The sequence below is a fragment of the Mirounga angustirostris genome, unplaced genomic scaffold (assembly GCF_029215605.1).
Source record: "Mirounga angustirostris isolate CCGP_5_RB_7025 unplaced genomic scaffold, mMirAng1.0.hap1 SCAF_9, whole genome shotgun sequence".
In the NCBI taxonomy this organism is placed as follows: Eukaryota; Metazoa; Chordata; class Mammalia; order Carnivora; family Phocidae; genus Mirounga; species Mirounga angustirostris.
In genome coordinates, this window is record NW_026991717.1 from 119597951 (window position 1) to 119624348 (window position 26398).

Here is a 26398-nt window from a genome sequence, read left to right on the forward strand (position 1 = left end):
CAGAGGGAGAACCGGACTCCACACTGAGCAGGGAACCCGATGCAGGACTCGATTCCAGGACCCTGGGGTCATGGCCTGAGCTGAAGGCCGACGCTTAACCAATTGAGCCACCCAGGCGCCCCTAATTATGTCCATTTTATGGAAGAGAAAACTGAGTAGGAGTGGGTTAAATTGCAGTTAATAGAGCCAGATCACAGCCATTTTCCTGACCCCAAATCATACATTCCCTCTACTCCATGCTGTGACTTGGGGAACAAGACCTGGTAACCCACAATGTGCTGGCGGAGCCGGGGGGGGGGGGGGCCGCGCAGGGGTGGGCAAAATGAGTGACTCATGCTATGCAAACATATGCAAATCACATTTTATTATTTCCTGCCCCCGAGTATGGCCCTGGGGGGCAGGACCATCTGTCTTTCACTGAGGCCTCCCGAATGCTGGTCATTGTGGGAGAACCACAAGGGGGGGGTTGCTGGCTGCCTTCAGGGGGACTTGTGGAGTTGTCAGGAGAACTGGCTGCTGGCGTCCATGGAAAAGTGCCAGACTACCAGGCAGTGATAGCAAGGGCAGCTGTATAAAGAGGGTGGGGACAGGGTGCAGACCAGGCGGCTCACTGGAGGCTTAGGAGGCTTTGGGAGTGGGATTTGAACTGGACCCCCGGGCTGTAAAGGCCCCAGCCAGCCCTGGGGTGGGGGAAGTGGCACAGCTCAGGGAGACACGGGGACAGGACAGACGGCAGGCGTACTGTCCCATGGAGTGGCCAGGCCAGTGACCTCAGGCACAGGGAGAACACAGGAGTTTGAGGATTCACGTGAAGAGGCCGTGTGGCCTCTGCAGGCCTCTAGCCCACCTTCCCCGGATTCCTACCAAGCCCAGGGGGAGGGGAGATCTCCTGAGAGCAGAATGCAAGGACCCACCTGCGTCCTGAGCTACCCTGAGCTGCCCCCTGCGGCGGGATTTAAGGGGCACTGAGCTACTGCCCTGTATGGCCACATCTCGTCATCCTCCTTCCTTTCAGGGGGAGTCAAAACCTTTTAGATCTGCAAGAATGCCTTATCTAGATGCAGATAATCCTGGGAACCCTAAGCCGGTGTCTCTCTATCTTGGCTGCACCTAAAAATGGACTGGACGTTCTCATTCTTAAAGTCTGGAGTGGGGCGTGAGTATCTGGACCTACGAAACACCTTCCCGGGAATTCTGGTGTCTCCCACGCCCCAGCCCCAGGCTGCGGAATCATCCATCCAAGCCTGAGAGCGCTGAATGGGGAGCCAGGAAACCCAGTTCTGAGGCCTGCTCCACCACTTTCCCCAGCCTTAGGCAATCTCTTAGCCTGCTGGCGACCATTTCTTCACGTGTAACGTTGGGCAAAAGCCCTTTCACTGTGATGATATGAGGAGACTGAGATTCAGGGCAGTTCAGGGCGAGGAAGACTCATGGCCCGGTGGCATGGTGGCTGGGGAGGGACATTACCCAGAACCCCCACTGCAGTGACCCCGCTTCCCTCCTCCCTCTCCTCCGGGGCTGCCAAGGGGACCCTGGAAAGGGCGATGCAGATCTGAGAGCAGAGGGTGCGGAAGGGACATGAGGAGAGACCCAGAGAAGAAGAGGTGGGGGGTGCCCATGGCCAGGGGCTCCAGTTCATTTAAGGTCCAAGACAATGGGAAATCATCTCTCCTGTTGTTACCAGAAAGGTGAAGAATAATTGAAGGCAGTGAGGAGGCCAGATGGTGGGGGAGGGAAGCAGGTGCTGTGCTTTGTGTACTCTAGGGGGACAGGGTTAGGAGAGGAGGGGGCGGCCTCCCCACCCAGCTTCTTTCCCTAGGACATGGCTTTGGCCTACAGTGACTTGCTTGTCGAACCAAGTTGCAGGCCCTCTGGATCAGTTCCTAAGAACCCATGGGGATGGTGGCTTTGGGCGGTGCCAGGAAGCACAGGCTGTGTCTCGGAGACATCTGGAATCCTTGGTCCAGCCTGGCCCTTGGAGAATTCCCACAGAAACCCTTCATCTTACAGGCAGGGGGCCCAGAGAAGAGAAGGCACCTGCCCAAGGCCACACAGGTGACCCAGACCCCAGCTCTCGGGGGGCTCCCTCAGTCCATGGCCCTTTACACTGCACCATCCTGAAAGGCTGGGCAAGTTTCCATCCCTGGACTAGGGCTTGAGCAAGGTCACCCCCTTCCTCTGCCCCTTGCCCAGCACTGCCAGCCCAGCAGAGGTCCAGAGGGTCTGGGAGGTAGAGAGCAGAGGGCTACAAACTGCCCAGGTTCAAGGGCCAGCCCTGCCACTTACTAGCACCATGACTTTAGCCAAGTTATTTAACATGTCTGGGCCTTAATTTTCTCTTGCTTCTAGGGATGATTTTAGTATCCTATGGTACTTATGAGAATTAATGAGCTATACTTAAATGGGAAGAATTTCTCCTATAGTAAGTGCTCGATAAATGTTCGCTATTAATAAGATTGTTCTCCTCCCTTCCCCCTCCCCAATCCCCAGGGCTTCCTGACCACCCTCGCTCTGGGATTTGGGGGATTTAGGCTCCTTACACAGAGGACTTGGCCTTAAGATAAGGAGAGGGGAGCAAAGTGCTGGCCTGGCTACTTAGGACAGCAGTAGCTGAAACCAGGCCAGGTCTGGAAGGAAGGGGGTGAGCGATGGGCCAGGGGACTAATAAAGACGGAGCTAGTTCTTTTCGAAGCTTTTTGCCCATGTGCCAAAGTAAAGCTTGTCCAGGCCTGGGACTGCTAAGCCTCCAGCTTTTGGCACTGGAGGCCGGGCTGGGGGAGAAATGGGAAGGGAGGAAGGCCACACACTTCCCCATCAGATAGGATGTGCAGCTGAGGAGGGCCTGAGAATCCTGACTCACCAGCCAGCATTGCCACCATCTTTCCCTGCCCCTCGTTGGCCCAAAAAGCAAGGCTGACGTTTGTCTCTCCTGCACAGGAAGAACAGAGGCAACAACCCCTACAGGCTGCAGTTTATGGGGCACTGGACAGTCCTTCCCATATTCCAGATCTCTCCCCTGGCCTGTTCCAGAACAGAGTAGGAGGACGGAAACCAGTGATGACGGCACTAAGAGTGAGCACTCTTTCTCGAGCGCTCTGCAAAGGCTTTGTGCGAGTTCACTTATTTCATGTTGACAATAACTTTGTGAGGCAATGCTTCTTTTTTTTTTTTAAGATTTTTTTATTTATTTGAGAGAGAGAGAATGAGAGACAGACAGCACGAGAGAGAGGAGGGTCAGAGGGAGAAGCAGACTCCCTGCCGAGCAGGGAGCCCAATGCGGGACTCGATCCCGGGACTCCAGGATCGTGACCTGAGCCGAAGGCAGTCGCTTAACCAACTGAGCCGCCCAGGCGCCCTGTGAGGCAATGCTTCTATTATCCCCACTTTCCAGAAGTGGGAACTAAGGGTCACAGAGGTAAGGTTGCTGTCATGGCCACCCAGCTAGCAAGGGTAGCCCTGGGATTTCCGCCCAGTCTGGCTGCAGACAGTCCACTTCTTCCCACTGCCCTGGTCACCTCCCTGTGCTCTGCCGTGAAATTCGTGCCGGAGGAGGAGTCCCCTGCCGCCCCTTGCCCCAGCCAGCTGGGTGCCCCCACTCTGTGTTCCTTTCTATCCCTCAGATTTCAAGTTCCGTTCTTTCCAGTGCGGATACTTTGGTCTCCAGAAAGCTCTCTACCCCTGTTCTTCACACCCAAGAGCTAGAAAGAAGGAAGGAGGAAAGCACTCCAGAAAGGAGGGTCCAGGCACAGTTTAGGGCTGAGGACAAAAGGCAGGGCGATGCTCTGGGTTTCCACAATAGCCTCCCTCATCCCACCTCTGCCTGCCGCTGAGGACGCTGGGGAGGGTGCTGAGGTGGGGGCGAGGCTCTCTTCTCTCTTGTCCCTCCTCACCTCCTTCCCTCATCCACGTCCCTCACCTGCCTCGCCTTCAGGCACGCTGCACCTGCCTGGCCCTGACCATGGGTTACACCCCTCTCCAAACTTAGAGGCTTACACCTTGTTTCTGGAGACCTCCCGGGCCGAATGGCTGCCTGGGCCACACCTCTCCCAACGGCAATCCTCTCGCCAAATCCCAAAGGCTGGGAACACCCAGAGTAGCTCTGCCACGGATTCTCGTGGAATGAATACATGAGCAAACAAAAGCACGAACTAGCGATCCACCCTGCACGCCAGCCATGACTATTCGTTTGCACGTTTCCAAAACGCCATGCTTTGTCCCCCCTCTGGGTCTTGGCCAACATGGTTCCCTCCGTCCACGCTTCCCACCACCCTGTGCCAATGCCGCCTCCTCACGTCTCACCTGGAGGTGACTTCCTTGCAGAAGCCTTCTCTGACCACTCGAGGTGGGCCCGCCCCGTGGCCCCCTTTCCCCGGGCTATCAAAGTGTGCTGGAGTGTGTGGTGCCATGCCTACATGTCTCCCTGGTGAGGCTGGGAGCCTCCTATGGATGGGAACCAGGTCTGCCAGGCCCCCAGAGCCTGGCAGGATGCCTGGCACATGGTAGGGACTCAGCCCTTCTTTGTTGAAGGAAGGAAGGAAGGAGGAGGGAGGGAGGAGAGGGGGTGCTTTTGGAAGGAGAGAGAATGAGTGTGTGGGAGCTGAGTGGAAAAGAGCAGCATCCAGGACTCAAACCTCCTTAGAGCCAGATGGAAGCTAGAGCTCTTCCCAGCCCGGGACTGCCCCCTCCCCTCACCATGCACGGTATTATCCAAATAACAAGTCACACGTCCCTGTGGCTGGCTGCAGGTCACCAAGCGCTTTCACATCCCTGGCCTGGCTCCAGTCCCCAGACAGCCCTGACCCAGGCTTCCCAGCTCTTCCCCTCAGTTTAAAGATGAGAATCCAACAAAGGGTGCTGGGCAGCTGGATAGCCACGTGCCAAAAGATGAACTTAGACCCTTACCTCACCTCCTGTGCCAACTTTAACTCTAAGTGCATCCTAGATTTTAGTGTCAGAGCTAAAACAAGATGACTTTTTATTTTATTTTTTAAAAGATTTTATTTATTTATTTGAGAGAGAATGAGAGACAGAGAGCATGAGAGGGAGGAGGGTCAGAGGGAGAAGCAGGCTCCCAAGGAGCAGGGAGCCCGATGCGGGACTCGATCCCGGGACTCCAGGATCATGACCTGAGCCGAAGGCAGTCGCTTAACCAACTGAGCCACCCAGGCGCCCACAAGATGACTTTTTAGAAGAAAACAGGAGAACATCTGTAAGCCTTTGGTGTAGGCAAAGATTTCGTAGACACCATACCAAAAAAGCCTGGTCCATAAAAGAAAATTTGTTGAATTGGACTTTGTCAGAATCCAAAACTGTGGTGCTTCCAAGATACCATGAAGAAAACGAAGAGAGAAGCAGCAGACTAGGAAAAACCATTTGCAAGACACGCGTGTGATAAAGGCCGAGTATCCTGAGCATGAAGACGAGGAAAGGCGCCCTGAGAGATGACACCGCCCGTGAACACGGCCTGGGTCCCTAGGTCGTGTGGTCTCTCCACTGCCTTTGTTCTTTTGCAGGGGCCCCGTAGCTGAGCCGAGACCCCAGGCCTGACTCGGCCCCGCCCTGGAGGACTGACTCAGGTAAGGACCGGCCCTCCGAGGCTTTCAGATCGCGCCTGCGCCTCCCTGCCGTTCCCCAGCGGCTTCCTTAGCGCGGGCTCCCCCGGGTGGCCACTAGCAGAACTGCAGCTTCCTTCCGCGGCTGCCCGATACTCGCTACTCCGCTCCCTGGCAGAAGGCTTGCAGTGTAAAGGTACTGTGGTCAGTGTAAACCGTTTTAAGTTTACGTTCAGCCAAGCATGCTTGTGTCAATGAGTTAAACAGTGACCTAGGGTAATAAAACCGTGGGCAGCCTAGGGCAGAAAGAGAAGGAGCAGAAAAAGATGGGCAGGAGGCTCCCTGCTCCCGTTAGATGCTAATCCGGCTGGAAGGAGGGTGGGTTCTGGTATTCTCCTATTTCTGTGAGTTAGCACAGGGAGCCCCAGACCCCCAGACCACTTCCCGTATCCTGCACACCAGCCCCTTCACCTTTATTCCCTCCTCCATCCCCCTCCACCCAGCTTTCCCAACTCCGGCCAGCATCCCACTGTGCCCCCTGGAGCCATGCATCCACTTTTCATTTGACAAGTGTCTATGGGATACTTCTGTGTTGCAGGCATTGCTCTCCATGACTGACGAATCTTAACCCACCTATCCCTCTTGACAGCACTGTGACGTGGGTACTAGTTACTAACACCACGCCCCTTTTACAGATGAGCAAATGAGGCAGGGAGACCATGAGTAGCTTGCTCGAGGTGGCTCGTGAGTGTTGGAACTGAGATTCAGTGCCACAGAGCCCACGATGCCCAGAAAGATCCCCAGCTCCTGCAGCGCCTCACCTGCCCACTGGGACCTGAAACCACAGTCTCCCCAGGACAGGACTTCTCTTAACCTCCACCACCCCCAGGCCAGGGGACGGGAGACACATCTTCCTTGCTCCTCTTTGCAACTTCCAGACTCTTCCTTCCTCCCTGCTGAAGGCTCCGTCTTGGACCCAACGTGTCAACCTAGGTATCTCGCTCCCCATCTTTGGTACAAGCACTAACTACCCCGCACCCTCACCCCCCCCCCAGGTCACTCCCCTCCTTCCCGGAAGAGTTCACTTCCTGCCTCACGGTCACGCCAGTGCTGTTCTGGTCTTCATTCTTACTGATTTCCTCAAAGGACACTCCAGCCTCTCAGTTCCTTGACACCATTCCCCCGCTCACGTCATGGCCATGCCCTAGATCTTCTCACTACCCATAACTAATCCCTTCTCAGTCTGTGTCACACAGCTCATTTTCCTATCTGTCAGCTCACGGTCTGTGGTACTCGACAGTTCTCCCTCCCTGGACCTCTGGCACCTGTCCCCAGCCCTTGCCCATCTCGCATCTCCTTTCCCTTCCTTACCTGACCAGTCATTAACACTACTCCCTCATATACAGTTCCAACCCTCTAATTCTCATACTTGGGAAAACCTCTAGCCTGGTTAGGTCGAGCTGTGCGCCTCTTCCCCACCTGCATCCACACAGATGAGTACAGCTGGGGGAAAGGCCAGTGAGGCCGGCTGCTCTTGTTGTCCATTTAAGACCATGAACTTCACTGGACTCTTAGTGCTGCCCGGCCGTCCTCCACATTCCCATCGTGCATTCACTCCATCACTCCTCTAGGTTTCTATTTCTGCCTTTTTTCCTGTCCTCAGACATCCCACATCTGCCCCCCACCACCAGCATTGCAGTCACCTTGAGACCTTGTTCCCTCTGAGGCTGAGAAATAGAAGCTGTGGAAGGGCGCGCCCGCCAGCTCCACCAGCACCCCTTCCTCCCTCCTGCTGCCGTGGGTCAGTATCCAGCTCTGGGCCAAGGCCAACTTCACTTGTGCACCAGTTCCCAGCCCTTCCCACGTCCTCACATTGCTCCAGCGATGCCCTGTCTCTCCCACATCACCAGCTTTTAATTTTCTACTGGACTGTTCCCACTGGCATACCATGTTCTGCTACTTCTCCCATCCTAATCACTTCCAAACTCTGGTTCCTTTCCAAAGGAATCGTTCATGCCCACTAGCTCCAAATCCGCCGGCATCCTTCTTCCTCGCACCTGTTCTGGTCTGGCCACCCACTAAACCTCCTTGTTGCTTTAACTGTGGCTAATCCTCAGTTGTCATCTTACTCGGTCCCTCCCTTCTCCTGGAGACACTTCCTTAGCTTCCAGGACACCACCCTCTCCTGCTGGTCTTCTTTCCTCGCTGGCTGCTCTTCTAGTCCCTTTCCTGTGTCCTCCTCACCTGCCCCAGCTGTCTGCGCTGGAGCATCCCGAGGCTCAGACCTTGAGCCTCACTCTGTGCTCACTCCTTCGGTGATCCAGTCCTACCCCCCTTGGAGTCCTCTGTCTGCTGGTGATGCTCACATCTATGTCTCCTGACTCTCCTCTGAGCTGCAGACTCATATCCAGCCACCCACCTGGCATGTCCACTTAGCATGTCCCGCACCGGGCTCCTGACCACCCCCACCCTGCACTTCTTTGCTGTCGCACCTCATAACGGCACCTCCCCTCTTCCAGTTGCTGGGCCCAGAAACTTCAGAGTCACCCTCGACTCCTCTCTTTTACACCCTACCCCCCACCATCCATTCTATCAGCAAATCTTGGCTTCACCTTCAAAATACTTCCAAAATCTGAGCACTTCTCACCACCTCCTCTGTTTCCATCCCAGTCCTGGCTGTGGTTACCTCTTGCCTGGATTGCTACAATTTCCTCCTAACTGACCTGTCCGATTTTACTTCTCTGCTTGGCCCACCCCCATTTATTCTCAAACCAAGGATCAGAGTGATCCCTTTAATACGTTCAGCGATGCATCCCCCAGCATCGGTCTGGTGCATTTAGTAATACTTGTTGAATGAAGGAAGGAAGGAAGGAAAGAATGAGCCTGCTTTTCTTGAATGGGAGTGAAGAGCTCCTAGGGTGATATGAGGTCTGGAGCCAAAACGAATGATCTTAAAAACCAGAACAACTTTGCAGATAACTTCAAGCAGCTACAAGTCACTTCCCGTTTTCATCGGGGCTTCTCACTCTTCTCCAAGTCTGGAGAATACTGAAGCCCATGACCGTGAGCCCTCACTGGATTGGCTCAGGCCCCTGGGCAGATGCCGATCTCCCTGGCTCAAGTTCGACATTAAGACAGTGACATTTACTGAGTCACTGCTCTGTGCCAGGCGCCCTCCTGCTTTACCTCATTTAGTCTTAGGAACCTTCCTTTCCTGGGAACTGGATCGGAGAATCATAGGATGTTGACCCTGTCTGCACGGGCATCCCATGAATGCAGTTCTGTTCTCCAGACTGAATACTCTCACTCTGGGGTCCTACCCACCTTTGTGAAGTTTGTTCATTTCTATGCAAGAAAAGCTTCACAGAGGTATGAATAAGAAGATCCATTTGGAGATGTATTTGAGGACTCTTTCAGTAAAGGGAGCAAACGGGGATCTGGGCTCTTCTGCCATCATGGCTCTGGGTTTGGGGAAGCTGCTGTCTTATGGGATAAGGCTGTGTGCCATCTCAGGGCTGAGCCTCCCACCCTGACCTGTTACTGGCTGGCAATGGACACGCAGTGCGCCCCGCCCCATCTCCCCGGCAGGCTTCTGCGATTACAGAGTGAGAGGGTCTCTTTTGTCTGACCTGAGCATTCCTTTGTCACCAGGGAGCTCCCAGGATGGCCGTCCCGCCGCGCAGCCTGAGCGTGATGGAAGAGACTCGGAACATGACAACGAACGAATGCTTCCAATCCCAGAACACCGTCCTGCAGGGGCAGCCCTTTGGGGGCATCCCCACCGTGCTATTCATCAACATCTTCTTGTGGGTGGTAAGTCCTGGGCTCCGCGCTGGGCAGTGAGCCTTGGAGGGGCGCAAGTGATGCAGCAGGGGCCTCGGCTCTCCAAACGCATGCCAGCCGTAGTGGTGGGGACTCCCCGAATGTCAGTCGTGTCCAGGGCAGCCCGGGAAGAGGGGACTGCAGGAATAGGCAGAATTCCTAAGACTCCTTTCCCCGCGCCTTTGTCCAGAAGCCCACCTGGCCGGAGCCCTTGAGCCTCCCTTCTCTCTCCCCTTGCTGATTTCTTCAAGGAATGTTCTTTTTTTTCTTTTTAATATTTATTTATTTGAGAGAGAGAGCAAAAGCAGGGGGAGGGGCAGAGGGAAAGAGAGAAGCAGACTCCCCACTGAGCAGGGAGCCTGATGTGGGGCTCCATCCCAAGACACTGAGATCATGACCTGAGCCAAAGGCAGATGCTTAACTGACAGATCCGCCCAGGCGCCCCTTCAAGGAATGTTCTTGTCGGATAGTTCCAAGCATGACACCAGTGCCTTTATTCAGCAAATTCTGAGAATCCACTCTGTGCCAGGAAGCTGCTGGGCACTGGGCATCCAGAGTTGAAAAAGGCATGGCCTTTACCCTAACAGAGCTAGCCACCTTGTTGGGGAACCCAGGGAGCCCCTGGGAACCTGAGGGACAGGGTCTCCCCCACGGGGATGCAGGGGCCAGCCAAGCAGAAGACATATCCCCACATCCCCTTCCCTGGCCTGTAGGTCATCATTTTGGTTTACTCCTTCCTCCGGAAAGCTGCGTGGGACTACGGGCGCCTGGCTCTGCTGATACACAATGACAGGTGAGGGGGGGCTGGGGGTCAGGAGGAGCAAGCGGCTTGCCTCCTCGGGGGATGTGCCGCCATAACCGGGACCCAACAGGTGTCCTCTCGGCACCCACTCCGGCCCCTGCGCTGGCCCTCATCCCAGAAAGAGAACTTGGTGGGGAAGGGCAGTCATCTCTGGGCACAAGGCCACTTTTTTCTCGGATCTCAGACTTTCTGGATCCCGTGACTCCCAAGATACATTGGGCACCTGGCAACAGGGGTGATTACTGTCTGTCCCCAGAGCTGTGTGCTCAGGTCCTGGACAGGAGGGTGTCTGGTCCTGGACAGGAGGGTACTGCAGCTCTCCGCCTGGGAGCCAGAGGGACAGCAAGCCTGAGGCCTTTTCTCTCCTTTTCTGCCTCCCTGCTCACTGCTTTTCCTGGCTGCAGCTTGACCTCACTGATCTATGGGGAGCAGAGTGAGAAGACATCTCCCTCGGATATTTCTCTGGAGATGGAGCACAAGGACAAGGTGAGTGCTTGGGTGGGCCTGGGCCCAAAGGGTTCCTGGCCTGGAGCCCAGCCGTGTGCCGAAAGGAGCATGCTCACACTCAGGGGCTTTGCAGCCAGCGACACCCGGCCTGGCCATGTGACCTTGGACAAATTCCTCAGCCTTGCCACGCCTCCGTTTCCCCATTGGAAAGTTGGAGCTATTCACCATTCCTACCTCCAAGTAAGAGTTAGTTAATTCTATTATTTTAGAGGGATTTTTAAAACTAATTTTCCTGCTCTTCTCAAATCCTCAACCCTCGTTACAGCCCGCGTCCTGCCCAAGCCCCACTCTGAGCCAAGGACTCACCTCCTACTTCACATAGGAGATTCCTCACATGAGGCAGGGATTCCCTCAGCCTCCTCCATCCTGCTCCATGGAGCCCGGTCTTCTCTTCCTTCTCATCCCTGTCGGATGCCAGTAGTCCACCCAAGCTTGGTCATTTGCTCAGCCAGTTGCCCTGGTGCACCTGCTGAGGGCCACTGCTGGTCTGGGGACTGGACAGTGAACAAAATGGACCAAGTCCTGCTTCATGGGACTTTCTCCCTGTCTGAGAGACACCCAGACAGATGCACACAGGACGGTGGTCAGTGCATGAATTCCAAAAGGGGCAAAGAAGGCAGGCCACAGTAATGGGATGGAGCTGGAGTGTTGCAGAGGGTATCAGGGACGGTTGTGGGCCCCGACACAGCCCACAGCTGCCTGTGTCCCTCTGCCCCATCACAGCGAAACTGGAAGAGCCGTGTGCACCTGCGCTCTCCACTTTCCCCCTCACTCCTCAACCCCTGTAATGTGGCTTCCGTCCCTCCATCCCACCCAGACAGCTCATCAGTTGTCCCACGCCATGACATCCGATGGACTTTCCTGAATTCTCATCTCATCTGATCTCTCAGAAACATCTGGCCTTATAGACCATCTTCCCCTCCTGAACAGGCCCTTCCAGTTGCTTCTGTGACACCACACTCTCTGGGCTTCCCTTCTGCCACTCCATCTGTTCCTCTCTGTCCCCTCTGCAGGCTCCTCCTCCACAGCTGGAGTTTCCCTCAGTGGGTCCCAGACCTCCTCCTCATGCTCCTGGGCAGTGTCACCCACACTCATGACCTCAACTGCCACCTCTCCACAGACCCTTCCTAAATTTCCGTCTCCAACTAAACTTCCCTCTGGGCTCCAGGCACATTTATCCAATGGCCTTCAGAATATCTCCCCGTGGATATTGTAAAGGCATTTGGGATTCAATATGTCCGTAACATGCCACGCTGTCCGTCCACCCACCTGTTCCTCAATCCCTGGTCTCAGACTCTGCCCACCACCCACCCAGGTGCACCCCCTTGGTGTGGCCCAGGCCCCCAGGCACAGCCAGTCCATTACCGAGTTATATTGCTGTCACCTTCCCAGTCTTGTTCCTCTCCCCCCACCCCCCAGTCCAGGCCCCCGCTGGTCTCTTGTTGGTTGACCAGGGTGGCCTCTAACGAATCTCTATGTCCACACTTATGTCCTGCCCCACCCATTTCCTACCTGCATTCGGAGCGATCCCCATGAGCGGGGACACACATTCCCCTGTGTAAACCTTCCCTGGCTTCCTAGTGCTCTTGGAATAAAGTGCAGATGCCTTGCGTGGCCTCGTGCTTGGTCTCCCGCCAACCTGTCCAGTTTGTCCTTCTCCTCCCAAGTCCCCATCCCTGGCCACATCGGCCACCTTTTAGATCCTCAAAAGTGCCACCTCCTTTCCTCCACAGGGCCTTTCACCTGCTCTTCCCTGTCTCCCTTTGCAGTGGCCCCCGCTCAGGGCTAACACACTGACCGTTCGTTCAGATTTCAGCCCCCGCACCACTGCCCTGGGAGCCCCATCCACCCCACGCGGGACCGGATCTTTTGTCCTCTGCGCACGGAAAGTGTATTCCTTTTCTTCAGGGCTCTTAACCCAGTGGGTAACAATCCCTCATCTACCCAGTCGGTCCCGTGCATCTGACCAGGTCTTGCCCGCCACTGTCCCCGCACCCAGGCCAGCCTGCCGTGTAATTAGCATCTGATAGGTATTTGTTGGAGGCAATGAGTGAGTAGAACCATTTTCCTTCCCCTATCATCCTTCCAAGAGACCTGGTCCCGCTACCTGCCATGATCTGCCCCAAGCTGTGTGGTGAGTCGCAGACCAGTTTGTGTCTCAGAGTTTCTCCGTAGAATAAGGACAGTCACACCTGCCTTACGAGGTGGTCCTCAGCTTTATTTTCAGAAACATTACTTTGGTTGGGGTTTTTTTGTACAATGGCACAAAGATCATTTATTTTAAAAAGATCTGAGACATCATGAGGGCGGCAGTGGGCAGTCACCCTGCAGAGCTGGAAATGAGGCAGGCAGGGAGAGTGGGAGGCGGGGAGTGGCCCCTGGAGCGCCCCAGCCGCAATCCCGGGACCTCAGCCAGCCCGAGGGGCCCGGGGACAGCAGAGGGGTCATTACCCGCCGTGGTGGGAATGAGGAGGGTGGGGCCACCAAGAGAGGTGCAATGAACTGACCACTGTCACAGGCCTTGTGCCCCAAGCTAGCCCCTGGTTACTTGTGGCCGTTGCCTGCAGGGGTGAGGCAAGAGGGCACGTGGCATCCCTTCTCGGGCCTGCTATTCAGCTGCTAAGTTTGCTGAATGGTTTATGCCTTTCGTAGCTGTGATGTACACGCGGCGGGGGGGGCCTTGGGGGGTCTGTTGTCTGTGAGCCCAGAGAGAGGTAGTCTACACGGGCTTGCGGCACATCTGAGTCTGTGCAGTTGTCATGGTATGGAGGCCACACTCTGCCCTTTGACGGACAGTCCTGTCCTGTGGGAATTCCAGGGCGCATGCTTGCCCTGTGTGTTATCCCCCTTGGCACCTGCCGTAGAGGGGGTGGAAGGGGTTCCCAGGAAGGTGTGTCCTCCACTGTGCACGACCACTAGGGACTGTCAGCAAACCTACTTGCTCCCTAAATAAATCACACCCATTTGCCCAAAGGTAGGTGGTGGAGAAAGCCCCTCCCTGGCAGGGAAGGGTGGTCAGACTCTGCCCAACTCTTACTTAGCAATTCACTCCTTCCCTGGGGACATTCCCAGTCAGTGCCACCAGCAAGTTATTCTCCTTCTTTGCTTTGACTCATACCTGGACATCTGTCCTGATTTTATTTATTATTTTTTGGGGGGGGGAGCAGAGGGAGAGGGAGAGAGAGAGAACCCTAAGCAGGCTCCGTGCCCAGCGCAGAGCCCGACATGGGGCTCAATCTGACGACCCCAAGATCATGACCTGAGCCAAAATCAAGAGTCTGACGCTTAACTGACCGAGCCACTCCCCCCTACCCTTTTTTAGAGAGTGTCTTTATCTTAGTTCCCCAGGACAGAACTGGGGAAATGGTCCCCCACTGAGGTGGACATCTGACTTATTAGGCAACCCCAATCCAGGGAAGGAAGCAAAGAACTTCCTTCTGTTTCTTGCTTGCCTGACTCCCCATCGCTTCCTTTTGGGCAATACCCCTTCCCCAATCAGTGTGGTGCCAGGGAATGTCAGCCAGGTGGGCCTGCCTGTTTCACTGATGTGCTTGTGATCAAATGGGGTCAATCAAGAATTGCAGCCTTTTCCCAGATTTTGCTAAATCCTGCAGAATCCCAGGAGGAAGCACACACCAGGGCAATTTAACCAGCTACCAGATCTGGCAGCTTTTAGGGCCATGGGCCCCAGCCTATCCTCATGCACACTCTTCCCAAGCACACGACCTCTCTAGGCCTCCCACCCCTCCACCACTGAGGCTGCCCTTCCCTACCACCCAGAAACCAGACAGCAAGACCCTGAGAGAAAGACATAATCGGCAGAACTCTCAGATGTAAGAGAAGAAACCCAGGGCGCCTGGGTGGCTCAGTTGGTTGGGCGACTGCCTTCGGCTCAGGTCATGATCCTGGAGTCCCGGGATTGAGTCCCGCATCGGGCTCCCTGCTCAGCAGGGAGTCTGCTTCTCCTTCTGACCCTCCCCCCTCTCATGCTCTCTCTCTATCTCATTCTCTCTCTCAAATAAATAAATAAAATCTTTAAAAAAAAAAAAAGAGAAGAAACCCAGCTCAAACTAGGTAATATGTGGCTTGAGTCAGGGGAAATTAAAGAGAAGTGGCTGCCTTGGGTACAGGGAGATCCAGGGAGTCCAGAGATAACACCAGGATCCCCCCTCCAGCCCTCTGTCCTCTGAGCAGGCTATTTTTCTCAGACAAGCGCCTGCCTGTGGCATCGAAGATGCCACCAAGCCCCTGCAGGCTCCATGGTGTTCACCAAGGTGCAGGAGCTCAGGTGGAGAGAGACTCCCTCTCCCGAGATCCCCATCAATCCCCCTAAGAGAATTTTGATTGGCCCCACTTGGGTCATGCTCCCATTGACCAACTGACCACTGGTGGCAGACCCCTACTTCATGGACAGCCCACCAGGCCATATGCATGGGGTGGGGGGCATTTCCAGAAGGAAGCAACGAGGGACAGACAGAAAAGCAGCCGATGTCCACCGCACAAAAAGGATCCCTTCTCTCCCTCTGGTCCAAGGCCCACAAAGCCCCCATTTCCTGTAACAGGATGCCACATGGCAGGAATGTGAACTCACAGAAGAAGTCTGGGGAGACTTCTTCCTGGAGAGTCACCACAGATTCCAGTTGGAACCCACTTCCTTCCAGAATCTGAGCTCTTTCTCGCTGCCATCTCTTGCCAGGAAGGAGACCCCTATGGACGCTGCCTGGGTTCACTCAGCTGGAGGGCAGGCCTGGGGCTGGATTTTCTCACATGTTCTCTCCTTTCTCCCCAGGGCTTCTATTCCTGGTTCTTCAACACAGTCACCATGAAGTAAGTGCCTGAACTTTCTTTTTTTTTTTCAACTTTTTTTTTTAAGATTTTATTTCTTATTTGTCAGAGAGAGAACACGAGCAAGAGCAGGGGCAGGGGCAGGGGGAGTGGCAGCAGGGAGCCCGATGCGGAGCTCGAGCTTGATCCCAGGCCCCCAGGATCATGACCTGAGCAGAAGGCAGACACTTAAACTGACTGAGCCACTATGCAGGCGCCCCTTTGTGCCTGAACTTTCTGAGCTTGTGCTGGCAGCTGCCTTACTTGGGGGAAGATGGGGGTGGAGCCTGCTGCCCCGCAGGTCTGGGGCTGGACCTGAGTTCTGTGCCCCACCCCCCACTCCCCCTGACCACTTCAGCCCTGCCCAGGCAGAGCAGGCCCTCTGGGGTTCCGGGGGGGAGGGGGAGATGGGAACTGGACATAGCCCACAGCCCTCAGGAAGGCACCACTTAGTCACGCGTACAAAAACACTTCTATGAACTCCACCCTAGGAAAAAAGTTCTTCCTGCAGTGCTCTCTGCTTTATTTCTGTGAGCATCCTTCATCATACTGAAATGGGAAAGAACACAGTGGGCAGAAGGGCTCAGCCTTGATAACAGAGGGACAGCCCCTTGCCTCCCCCACCTCCTGGATCTCTTTAGGGCCGGACCCCAGTTGGCAGGGAGACAGACCCCAGGTCACCTGTTTCTCCTGATTCCCCCACACTTCAGCATTCTGACTTCCCGCTCCTGATTCCGCCCCGCTTCAGTTGGGCACCTTCCAGGGCTCTTCCAGCTCTCCGTGCCCCGACGGTGTGCACACGGCTCTGCCGCCACCTCATAGCCCTGCACATTCCTGGACACTCCCTAAATATCCCCCATCTGTCCTGCCCTGCCCATCTTCCAAGCCCCTCCTCCAGGGCCCTTTCTTGCCTGGTGCCTGCCTTAGGATGCAGCCTCGTGGCCCATCTGAGGCCACCTGCAGCAAGGGGCTGGACTGGGCCTGCTAACTTGCTTTCTTGGCAGAGCCTCCTAGAACTTCCTCCTGCACGCCCACCAGTCAAGGTCCTGGCTGGGAGCCTTCCTCCATTTTCCCAAGACCCCACCTCACCCCCAGGTGAGGGCGCCTCTCTTTCTCCAGACCTGCTGAGGGGGGCAAGGGCACTGTGCCTGGGCCCTGGGAACCCTGAGCTGGGCTTAGGACCATGAGCCTCTGGTGTCTGAGCTGCAACCCTGCTGATGGGGGAGTCCCTGTGGCCTTGCCCCCATCCCCTACCCCCCCACCCCAGGCTACCTTCATCATTCATCAGGGTCCACCGGAAGTGATACAGCTAGTTTGTGTGTGGTCCGGGGATCTTAGCCACACGCAGGGGAAGTGGAGGGGAAATGGTTTATCTCTTGGCACCTTCTCTGGTTTTGCTTTGGTAATTTTTAAGACATGCACAAGCTCACATTAAATATGTTTTCATTCAGAGAAACATGAAAGTCCACCTCCAGCCCTCCTCCGGAGACGCGATCCCTGTCAACAGTGTTAGGGAATCTTACTTTTTTTTCCCTTTAAACAAGCATTTACTGAAAAAAAAAAAAAAGTGGGTTTGTTTTTTTTTTTAAATGACCACTAGGGTGTATGATCATTTGGAGCTGGTGGCCTCAGGAGGCTGTCCGGGCTGGCTCTAGGTTCCTAGGTTTAGCAAAGTCATGAATGCTGGGCAGGGGCAGAGTGGCACGTTAGCCAGCCCTTTGCAGGGGTGAGAGGGAAGGAATCCCAGGGCGCCTGCGCCTGTCTGAGCTGACCATATCCTCAGTCCTGAGTAGCTTGAGGCTGACTTTCTGGATCTTCTCTGCCATCTGCTGACACGTTGATGGGTGTATTCAGGGTGGGGAAGAATGTGTCCGTGTTGCAGGAGAGAAGCGTAAGACTTCGGGTGGTAGGTGACTCTGTGGTGTGCGTGCAAATATGAAATAAAAGAGGCACATCGCTACATTGGTGCAAATCCGCGTGCAGCTGTTCAGGTGTGCGTGCCCGGACCTGCAGGTCAGGGGAGGTCAGTGTGCGCAGTGTGTGTGTCTGGGTGAGGATCCTCTTCCCCCTACCTGACTCCACCCAGAGGCTCCTCCATTGGGAGCACATCATCCGGGAAGGGAGGATGGCTGGCCGTTGCACGGTGCATCCTGCATCCTTTAGGAGCAGGGTCTAGAAGACAGCCTCACGCCGCTGAGACAGCTCAGTCCCTGAGCAGGGACAGGGACGCCAGAGTCCCCGGGCACAATGCCCAAGCAGTCTAGTTGGAGAGGCAAAGGTTAACAAGACTCACTCATAATAGGGAAGTTTTATTGCCGGACAAAGGGCATTTGGGGGAACAAGAAATTAATTCCAGCTAGGGGGTTCAGGGGAAGCAAGTTTTGAGCTAGGCCTTGAAAGATGGGAAGAATTTCCACACTAGGCCCAGTGGAGGGCCCATCACAAAGAAAGGACTGCATGAGTGAAGATTTGGGACAGAGATGGGCCGAAGCATCCAGAAATGGTCAGTCTGGTGTGGCTAGAAACAAGGATACATCTCAAGAGAGAGGCTAAAAGATTGGGCTAGAAGAATCAGCTAGGATCTTGACTGCCATGCTAAGAAACCTGGGCTTTGATCTAGAGGCAGTAAAGAGCTAATTCCTAATTTTGAGCAGGATACTCAGGGTGAGAATCTGTTTGTAGGCAGGAGTATGGGGGGGACTGGCAGTTGAGCAAGTCCAGAGGCAAGGTGAGCACCTAAGGAGGGTTTTCCAGTGTCCAGGTGAGAGGGGGTGCTGACCAAGGGAGGAGGCAGATGGCCTCCCATCTGGTCTCCAACTGGTTAAGAAAAGGAGTGATCCAAGTCTGGTTTCTGGGGAAGATGGTGACGCCACTAGTTGGATGCTGATGAGATACGAGGAGTTGGGGGAATGATGAATTATGGCTAGGGCAAACCCGCGAGTTGACCAGCAAGCTATTGAAAAACAGGGTTCGTTAAAGCTTTGGAGAAAGGCCGAGCAGGAGGGCGCGGCCTGGGAGATGGGTGCACAAGGTCATAGTTGAAATTGTGGGAGCAGATCGGTCACCCCAAATGGGAAGCAAGATCAAAAAAGAGTGTCGCAGGGGCAGGAGGAAGAGGCGGCGATCTTTAGGGCTGGCCTCCCTGAAGGCCTCGAGGGTGTGGCGGGCAGCCTGTGAGCTCTGAACTCCTGGTTGAGTGCAACGAGAGCACGAAGAGGGCGTGCACATCAGTGGACGTCAGTGATTTGGGTCTCCGTTGGGGGAACGGTTCCTGGGTAAGGTGTCTGTGAAGTTGAGGCAGAGGAAGAGGTGGGCGGGAGGAGGGAGGTGACGATATTGGCTGGAACTTGAGGGGAAGCAGGTCAGGGAATGGAGGCTTGAGGAGTTTCTTGTATTTCAGAGTAGCCAGTGTGCCCTTGAGCCCAGTGGTAGTTCCAAGATGTGGAGAGAGGTGGCTGTGAATTCGAAGATGAGAGAGGACAATGGATACAGTGGGTCTCCAGAAAGAGGAAATAGGAGGGAAGCGACTAGAGCCAAGAGGAGAATTAGTTGTGAGGAGGAGGGTGGTGGCTGGAACTTCCGGGCAGGGGGTCGGTGTCTCGGCTCCCTCCTGAGACTGGAGGCTCTCTCAGCCCCACCCTGTCAGAGGCTCACTCCTGTCAGGTGACCAGGTCTTGGCACCCAAGCCTGCAGCAGGACTCTCCCTTCGTTCCTGCTCCCCAGCACCCCGCCTTCTCACCAGTTCCCACCCACCCCATTCTTGGGATTTAATTCTCAAGTCCAGGGCAGGAAGTATTTTAACGGCTTGCAGTTAAAAAAAAAAAAAAATTGAGAGCTCTAAATAATTCCCTAAATGGGGATTATTGAAACGCCTTGAAGATATGCTCTTTATAGTATTGTTTAAAAATAAATCTGAATCCCTGGACTGGATGCTAGAAGTTGCATACTCCCTACAAGCCTGACCGGAGCGCAGGGGTGAGTAAACCCTGGGACGTCCACCAGCCGAGTGGGGAGGCCACCTTGGTGCTGGGTATGAACCAGCGCCCTGGAAATGGAGGCCACTATAACTGTTACCACTGTGCAGCCATGAAAACATTTACACAAAACGTGAGACAGTCAGAAAAGGCTTCAGATGAAAACCTAAGCAACACAACAATACATCCAATGCTGTTTATATTATAGTCACGAAATTCAACTGGCACAACGACAAAAAACTAAAGGCAATGGACCAAAGTGCTTCATGGTCATTATCTTAGGTTGGATGAGATTCTAGGGGAATGATTTTCTTCTCCTTTGTATTTCCCCAAAATCCTATAATAAGCGTGTGTTGCTTTTAAATTTCTTTTTGAAGTATAACACACATATGGACAAGCGCACAAAAATCAAGGTCCAGCTCAGTTGTAGCAAAGCAGATCAAGGATTAGAACTGCCAGCACTCCAGGAGCCCCCCTCCTGCTCCCTCCCAACCCCCTGTCACTTCCCCCTACCTCCCCCTCTCCAAAGACAACCCGTATCCTGACTTCTCTCTCCATAGTTCAGTATCGCCTATTTTTGAACTTTGTGTATGGAAACATTTGTATGTATTGTTTGTGCCTAGAGCTTTCACCCAACATTGTGTTTGTGAAGTTCAGCTGTGGTCTTTCATTTTTATCTCTGTACAGTATTTCTTTCTTTTTTTTTTTTTTAAGATTTTATTTATTTATTTGACAGAGAAAGACACAGCGAGAGAGGGAACACAAACGGGGAGTGGGAGAGGGAGAAGCAGACTCCCTGCCGAGCAGGGAGCCCGATGTGGACTCGATCCCGGGACTCCAGGATCATGACCTGAGCCGAAGGCAGTCGCTTAACCAACTGAGCCACCCAGGCGCCCTCTGTACAGTATTTCATTCTATATCTATATCATTACATATAGATCTCACATATATACATATACATATGTATCTCACACTCTTTTTTTTAAAGTAGACTCTGTGCCCAATGTGTGGCCTCAGCTCACACCCCCAGGATCTAGAGTCGCACGCTCCACTGACTGAGCCAGCCGGGCGCCCCTGTATCTCACAATTCTTGTGTCCGTTTCCACCTTTGGTAGACATTTAGGTTGTTTGGGGCTGTTAGAAATAATGCATCTGAGATTCTTACACGTGTCTCTTGATATACATGTGCATGTGCTTCCACTGGGAATAAAACGAGGCGCGGAGTTGCTGGGTCACAGGCTGTGCATGTAGTCAGTGTCCTTAGATAATACCAACTGTTGGCCAAAGCAGCGGTGCCAGAGTATGTACCCGTGCGTGGGGGAGAGCGCCCAGTGCCCCTGGACCCTCGCCGGCACTTGCTCTTGTCTTTCTAACTTTGGCCAATCTGGCCGTGTGGAGTGATATGTCATTGTGACCTTAAGAATTCTCTTTTAGGGGGCGCCTGGGTGGCTCAGTTGGTTAAGCGACTGCCTTTGGCTCAGGTCATGATCCTGGAGTCCCTGGATCGAGTCCCGCATTGGGCTCCCTGCTCAGCAAGGAGCTTGCTTCTCCCTCTAACCCTCCCCCCATCATGTACTCTCTCTCTCTCTCATTCTCACTCTCTCAAATAAATACATCTTAAAAAAAAAAAAGAATTCTCTTTTAGGGCGCCTGGGTGGCTCAGTCGGTTAAGCAGCTGCCTTCGGCTCAGGTCACGATCCTGGAGCCCCAGGATCGAGTCCCACATCGGGTTCCCTGCTCAGCGGGGAGTCTGCTTCTCCCTCTGACCTTCCCCCCTCTCATGCTCTCTCTCTCTCTCTCATTCTCTCTCTTTCAATAAATTAAAAAAAAAGAATTCCCTTTTAATTAACAAATTAAAAGAAACAACTTAAAAAAAAATCGGATGCCTCTCCATATCACTACTGGTTGGTCTGGTGCACGCCCCATAGAAAGCACTCAACACGAAGCAAGGAAAGATGGAATGACTGCATGATTTCTAAAGTGCCTCTGGATTCCCAAGCGTGTGTGTGTAACAGCTTCGACTTTGGATATGCCCGTGAAATTCAGTGAAATACATTTCAGGCATGATAGAGGCTTTAAGACAAAGGGTGATCATTCTAAAAAAAAATTAAAAATAAAAACTTGGGGGTAGGGTGACAATCTTCTCTTCCTTGCCCTCCTTCCAGTATACCTGTGGCCTCACAGGCTCCTGAGGAATGTCCTTGTCTGTGTGTCTCTTCCAGGAACGAGGATCTGATCAGCAAGTGTGGAGATGATGCCCGCATCTACATCATGTTCCAGTATCACCTCATCATCTTTGTGCTCATCCTCTGCATCCCCTCCTTGGGTATCATCTTGCCTGTCAACTACACCGGAACCGTTCTGGGTAGGCGGAGCTCAGTGTGCCCAGGGCCCTGGGCCCCCAGAGCAGAGGGGCAGCCCGGGAGACAGGACAGAGCGTGGGTCTCGAGTCTAGAAATCCAAAATTGAATTCCACTTCTCAAAATTAGTGATGTGAGCTGAGTCCACCCAAACTTCAGTTCTCCCACGTGGAGACTGGAGAGGAGACGTCCGTCGTCACGAGGTTGGCTCAGGACCTTGGTACAGCAGGCGTGCGATAGTAATTCAGCCTGGAACTGAAGGTTTATCGGCAGCCCCGCGCTACACCTGGCCAGGTGCTTGCGAGGCCTTTTTATGGCATGTGACCTACGGCAGAGATCCCTGAACTTGATCTCTCCCCACCTGCACGATGACCAGACACAGCCCTAGAAGTGCAAAACTGGTCTCCTAGGAAGTCTCGCTATGCTTGTTATAAAAGGGCAAGTCCTTTGGACAGACTGACATTGTGGGCTTGGGCTTCGAAGACAGAAAAATCTTGGTTCCCCAACTTTGACCCACATCTGCTTCCGAGAAAACACCTTCGCCCAATCTCGCAAATTATTTCATCTTATCTGCAGCAGATCACTCTCCCCGGGCGTCGGGTCCTCAACTGTCATGGGGATTGGGAGAGAATGCATGCCTGGTGCCCGGCTCGTAGTGAGCGCTCAGTGAATAACAGCCGGTATTTCACTTAGCAACGTGAGGAGGGGCAGGGCTGGAGGCTGTGTAGCTAGGTGGGGTCGTGTAGCGCCCACCATGCCCGGGTGGCAGCCAGTGGTACCCTGCTTCCTCACAGGGCTGTTTCTCCTCAGCCAGAGGTAGACTTCAGTTAATTCAAGGTAGCATGCGATGTCTGCGCCACCAAATACCGTCACCAGAGTCAGCAACTTCTATCTTTCCAAATTCTCTTCCTAAGAGCTAGTGTGTTGGTGATGATATATTGTATATAATGTATATGTTATATTAATACAGGATTTCTGGACACGTTTCATAACATTCAGAGGTGTCTACACCGACAAACTAATGCACTTTGCCAGAAGGATTTATTCTGTCCCAATGAGGCAACGTGACATTCTTGTGATTGTTGCCAGTGGTAACAGCCTTGCTGATTTCATCCCTCCACTCATGGCGGAGCCCTGGGCTCCTTCAGTAAGTGCTTACTGGTGGTGTCTGCCACGCTCCAGTTGGGCACTGGGGATGCCACACCAAGACTTGGTCTCACGTCACAGCCGTAGAGCCTCAACCAGTAGTCCCAGGGAGAAGAAGAGGCCTCTGCTGGCTTTCTTGGGAGTTGGAGGCAAGTTCTGGGGAACGAGAAGGAAGGGCAGGACATGGGCAAACATCTCCAGACCCCAGGCATGCATTCAGGAACCTTGAATTCAAGCAGCCCCCTCGACTCACTCAATCAAGGAACCAGCCTTGAGGACCTCCACTTTCTTCTCTTCCAGATTGGAATAGCCACTTTGGTCGGACCACCATCGTCAATGTCTCCATAGAGTAGGTACCTGATCCTCTTACCTCCCGTTCTACTGGCTGGGCATTGGTGGGGAGAGAAGGTCCAGCGTGTGGGTCGAAAATGTGGGCACTGCTTCGCTGCTAAGGCCTGGTTTCCTTGGGACCCATGTACTGAGCAGGAGGCCAGAAGTTGCATTCTCTTGGTGCCTCAGTGTCCCCATATCTGTAATAGGTAGAACCACCCAAACTGGCCACTCCAAAGACCTGGAAAGACAGTCCTGTTGGTTTACTACATCCAGCGCCCAAGTGGCAAAGACCCTGTAGCAAGCAGAGGCTTGAGCTATTCTTTCCTGCCCAAAAATAGTGCATGTCAACCCTCATCTAATGACTAACGCATAGACCCAATTCCCATACCCCCAGGGGGAGGTGGGGGGCTGAGGACCCATGTAACCCGGCTTCATGCCCCACCTCTGCTGTTAGCTGGCCCTGGGTCCGGGGCAGTGCCCTCCCACCCCGAGCTGCATTCCTAGTCTGGGGGGAAGCAGGGGAGGAACAAACGTTGGACGTGATTCGTGGATTTCAGCAGCAGCCAACACAACTGGTGGCTCAGTCAATGTGTACTGAGCCACATGTGGCCCTGCCGGTCCACGCTGAGAAAATAGGCCTGCTGGGGATCTTGGCCACATGTGGCCGACTTCCTGACAAAGCTGAAGGGGCAGGTCCAGCAGGTGTGAGTGGGGGTTCACCCATCCCTGCCCCACTTCCCCCTGCACCCTGCAATCCATCAAGCTTCCAAATCAGCAGGATGGGGCTATGGCATCCTTTTACCTCTCCTTCCAGGTGGCCCCTCCCCTGGTGCTGCCAACTCCGGAGCTCACCAGGTTCTCCCAGGCCAGCCACTGGTGTAAGGTGCCTACGCCTTCCCGACAAGATGTTAGTTTTAATAGGGCAGGAAAGACCTTCAACATCCATAAGTCCATACTGGCAGAGAGCTGGAGTGTTCCTCAGAGTCCAGAGAAACTTGCCCCCTCCGAGGACACCTAGCTGGATAGGGAATATTCGGTGAAATGTCAGGCACTGGGGCAAGTGTTGAGGAGAGATTTTGAAGCAAGGCAGCTTTCTCTTCTCAAACAACACCAAATAAGGTGGGTCCTATTTCTGAACAGTCCTCTTGGCCGGATGCCTTGGGACAGCATCGTACGAGCCCAAAGCCCTGGTGCCACCACTCTTCCTGTCCCAGGAGAGGTAGAGCGAATCCGCTGGGCCCTCCTCCCTCGGGGCCCGAGTAGGACCCCCCCATCCCTCGGCACTGAGGGCTGATGGCCCCCCCCACTTGGGCTGCCTGGCGGCTGTGGGAGCATGAGCTGGAGCCTCCAGCAGCCCGATATGGTGGTGAGGAGTCCCTGGGCGTCCTCTGCCCCAGGCTCACCTCCCAGTGCTGCCACGGCCGGGAGTGACCTCTGCCTCTGGCCCTCATTTCCCTATGGATAAAATGAAGATAGCCACAGTAGCACCCTCATAGGGTGTGAGAATCTGGTGAGAAAAGGTACAGAAAGCATCTAGTCCCACCCTGGGTCTGGCGTATAGTAAGCACTCAGTAAATGCTGGCCTGCGGTAGCTGGTGTGCCCCCCCGCCCTTCTTACCATGGCCATCCCCTTCCAAGGTGGCCAAGTGTCTGGAAGTACCAGAGGGCAGCAGGGGGAGACTGCCTGGGGTGGGAGAGGGTGGTCTCACCCCTCCTGTGTCTGGTTTCTGGCAGGAGTAAGGTCCTGTGGCTGCATAGCTGCTTCTCCTTCCTCTACTTCCTCATCAACCTCGTCTTTATGGCTCATCACTGTTTAGGGTTTGTGCCCAAGAAGAGCTACAAGGTGAGTAAGTGAAAAGAACTCCCGAGCTGCTCCCTCCCAGCCAGAGCCGGCCCCCGCTGGACCATTGCACTCCCGGCCCTCAGAGGCATCCCAGTTCGCACATTCTGCACACCTGTGGGGGGCAGTCTCACCGGAGCAGGGCAAGCCTCCTCCCCTTGGCCCGGTGAGTCATTACCTGGCACCTCGCACAGCTGTCCTGCTTGGTAAGCCACTGGAACGCTTCCACACCGGTTGGTAAACAGCTGCTCCCAGGGGCCTCCTACCCCTTGCCCTGCTGCCCGGCCCCTCTCTGAAGACCCCTGAGCCCCAGCCATCCACAAACTAAAAGGTTAACAAACCCCTGGACCGGCAGGCACTTCCATCCTAAGTACTCAGTGTCCCCTGCTGGGGAGTGCCCGAGGTCCTTGCCCTTCCACAGTCTCTGAGGTCAGAGAGCCCAGGGCCCGGCCCAGGTAGCCCCACTGTCCTGGTTTGGGTCACCCCACCTCCCAAGCGGCCCTAAGATAAGAGTCTGCACAGCATTCACTTATTTTGAAGGTGATCCTAGGAAAAACCACTAGAGGGTGGGGAAGTGGGATGGAAAAGAAAATGCAGGTAAGAGGGAGAGGTTAAGGAGCGACTCTCACTACCCTGGGAGTTGGGTAGAACAAGCACCCTAGATTTACCCTGCCTAGGGGAGCAGTCTGCACATTCCCACCAGCTCCCTGGCCATCACTGGTTGAGGCTGCATTCGAGGCTTTAACTCTTTACACCTTGCTGGCTAACATTGGCAGTCCAGGGTTTAATATGCACAGCTGCCCTTGGGGTGTAGAGATGAGGCTGAGGGGCTGCAGGTGGGCCTGGCAGTGCTGCCCACCCAAGCTAACACCCACACCCACACCTGCACCAGCACCCACATAGCCCCAGCCCCAGCCCCAGCTCCAGCCCAGCTCCAGCCCCAGCCCCAGCCCCAGCGCCAGCTCCAGCCCCAGCCCCAGCCCCAGCCTCAGCCCCAGCCCCAGCCCCAGCCCCAGCCCCAGCACCTGCAAGTGAGGGAGCATGCCGGCTGTCCTGGCTCTGGTGGGGAAGGAAAACAGTGACAACTAACATCCTTGGCTCTGTCCTCAGCCATTCAGAGCTTTAGTGGAGTAGGATCAGCTCCCTCGATGCCATCCGTCCTAACGGACTGATTCAGTCTACCCTACCCCAGAACGCAAATCCACATACCCCTGAAAGGTTACCCCAAATGCGTTTGG

General features: G+C 54.5%; 1 protein-coding gene across 4 annotated transcripts in view; it reads left to right on the forward strand.

Moving 5' to 3' along the window:
- The window catches only part of TMEM63C (transmembrane protein 63C), a 68320-nt gene that overhangs the window by 24251 nt on the left and 17671 nt on the right, over positions 1–26398 (forward strand). For all 4 annotated transcript variants that reach the window (XM_064571410.1, XM_064571412.1, XM_045902005.2 and 1 more), the window contains 8 exons: positions 5514–5576; positions 9204–9365; positions 10088–10167; positions 10581–10662; positions 15473–15510; positions 21704–21846; positions 23288–23336; positions 25055–25163. In XM_064571410.1, coding sequence (XP_064427480.1) covers positions 9216–9365; positions 10088–10167; positions 10581–10662; positions 15473–15510; positions 21704–21846; positions 23288–23336; positions 25055–25163 — 651 coding nt within the window. In that variant the 5' untranslated portion in view covers positions 5514–5576; positions 9204–9215. The remainder of the gene's footprint in view (positions 1–5513; positions 5577–9203; positions 9366–10087; positions 10168–10580; positions 10663–15472; positions 15511–21703; positions 21847–23287; positions 23337–25054; positions 25164–26398) is intronic.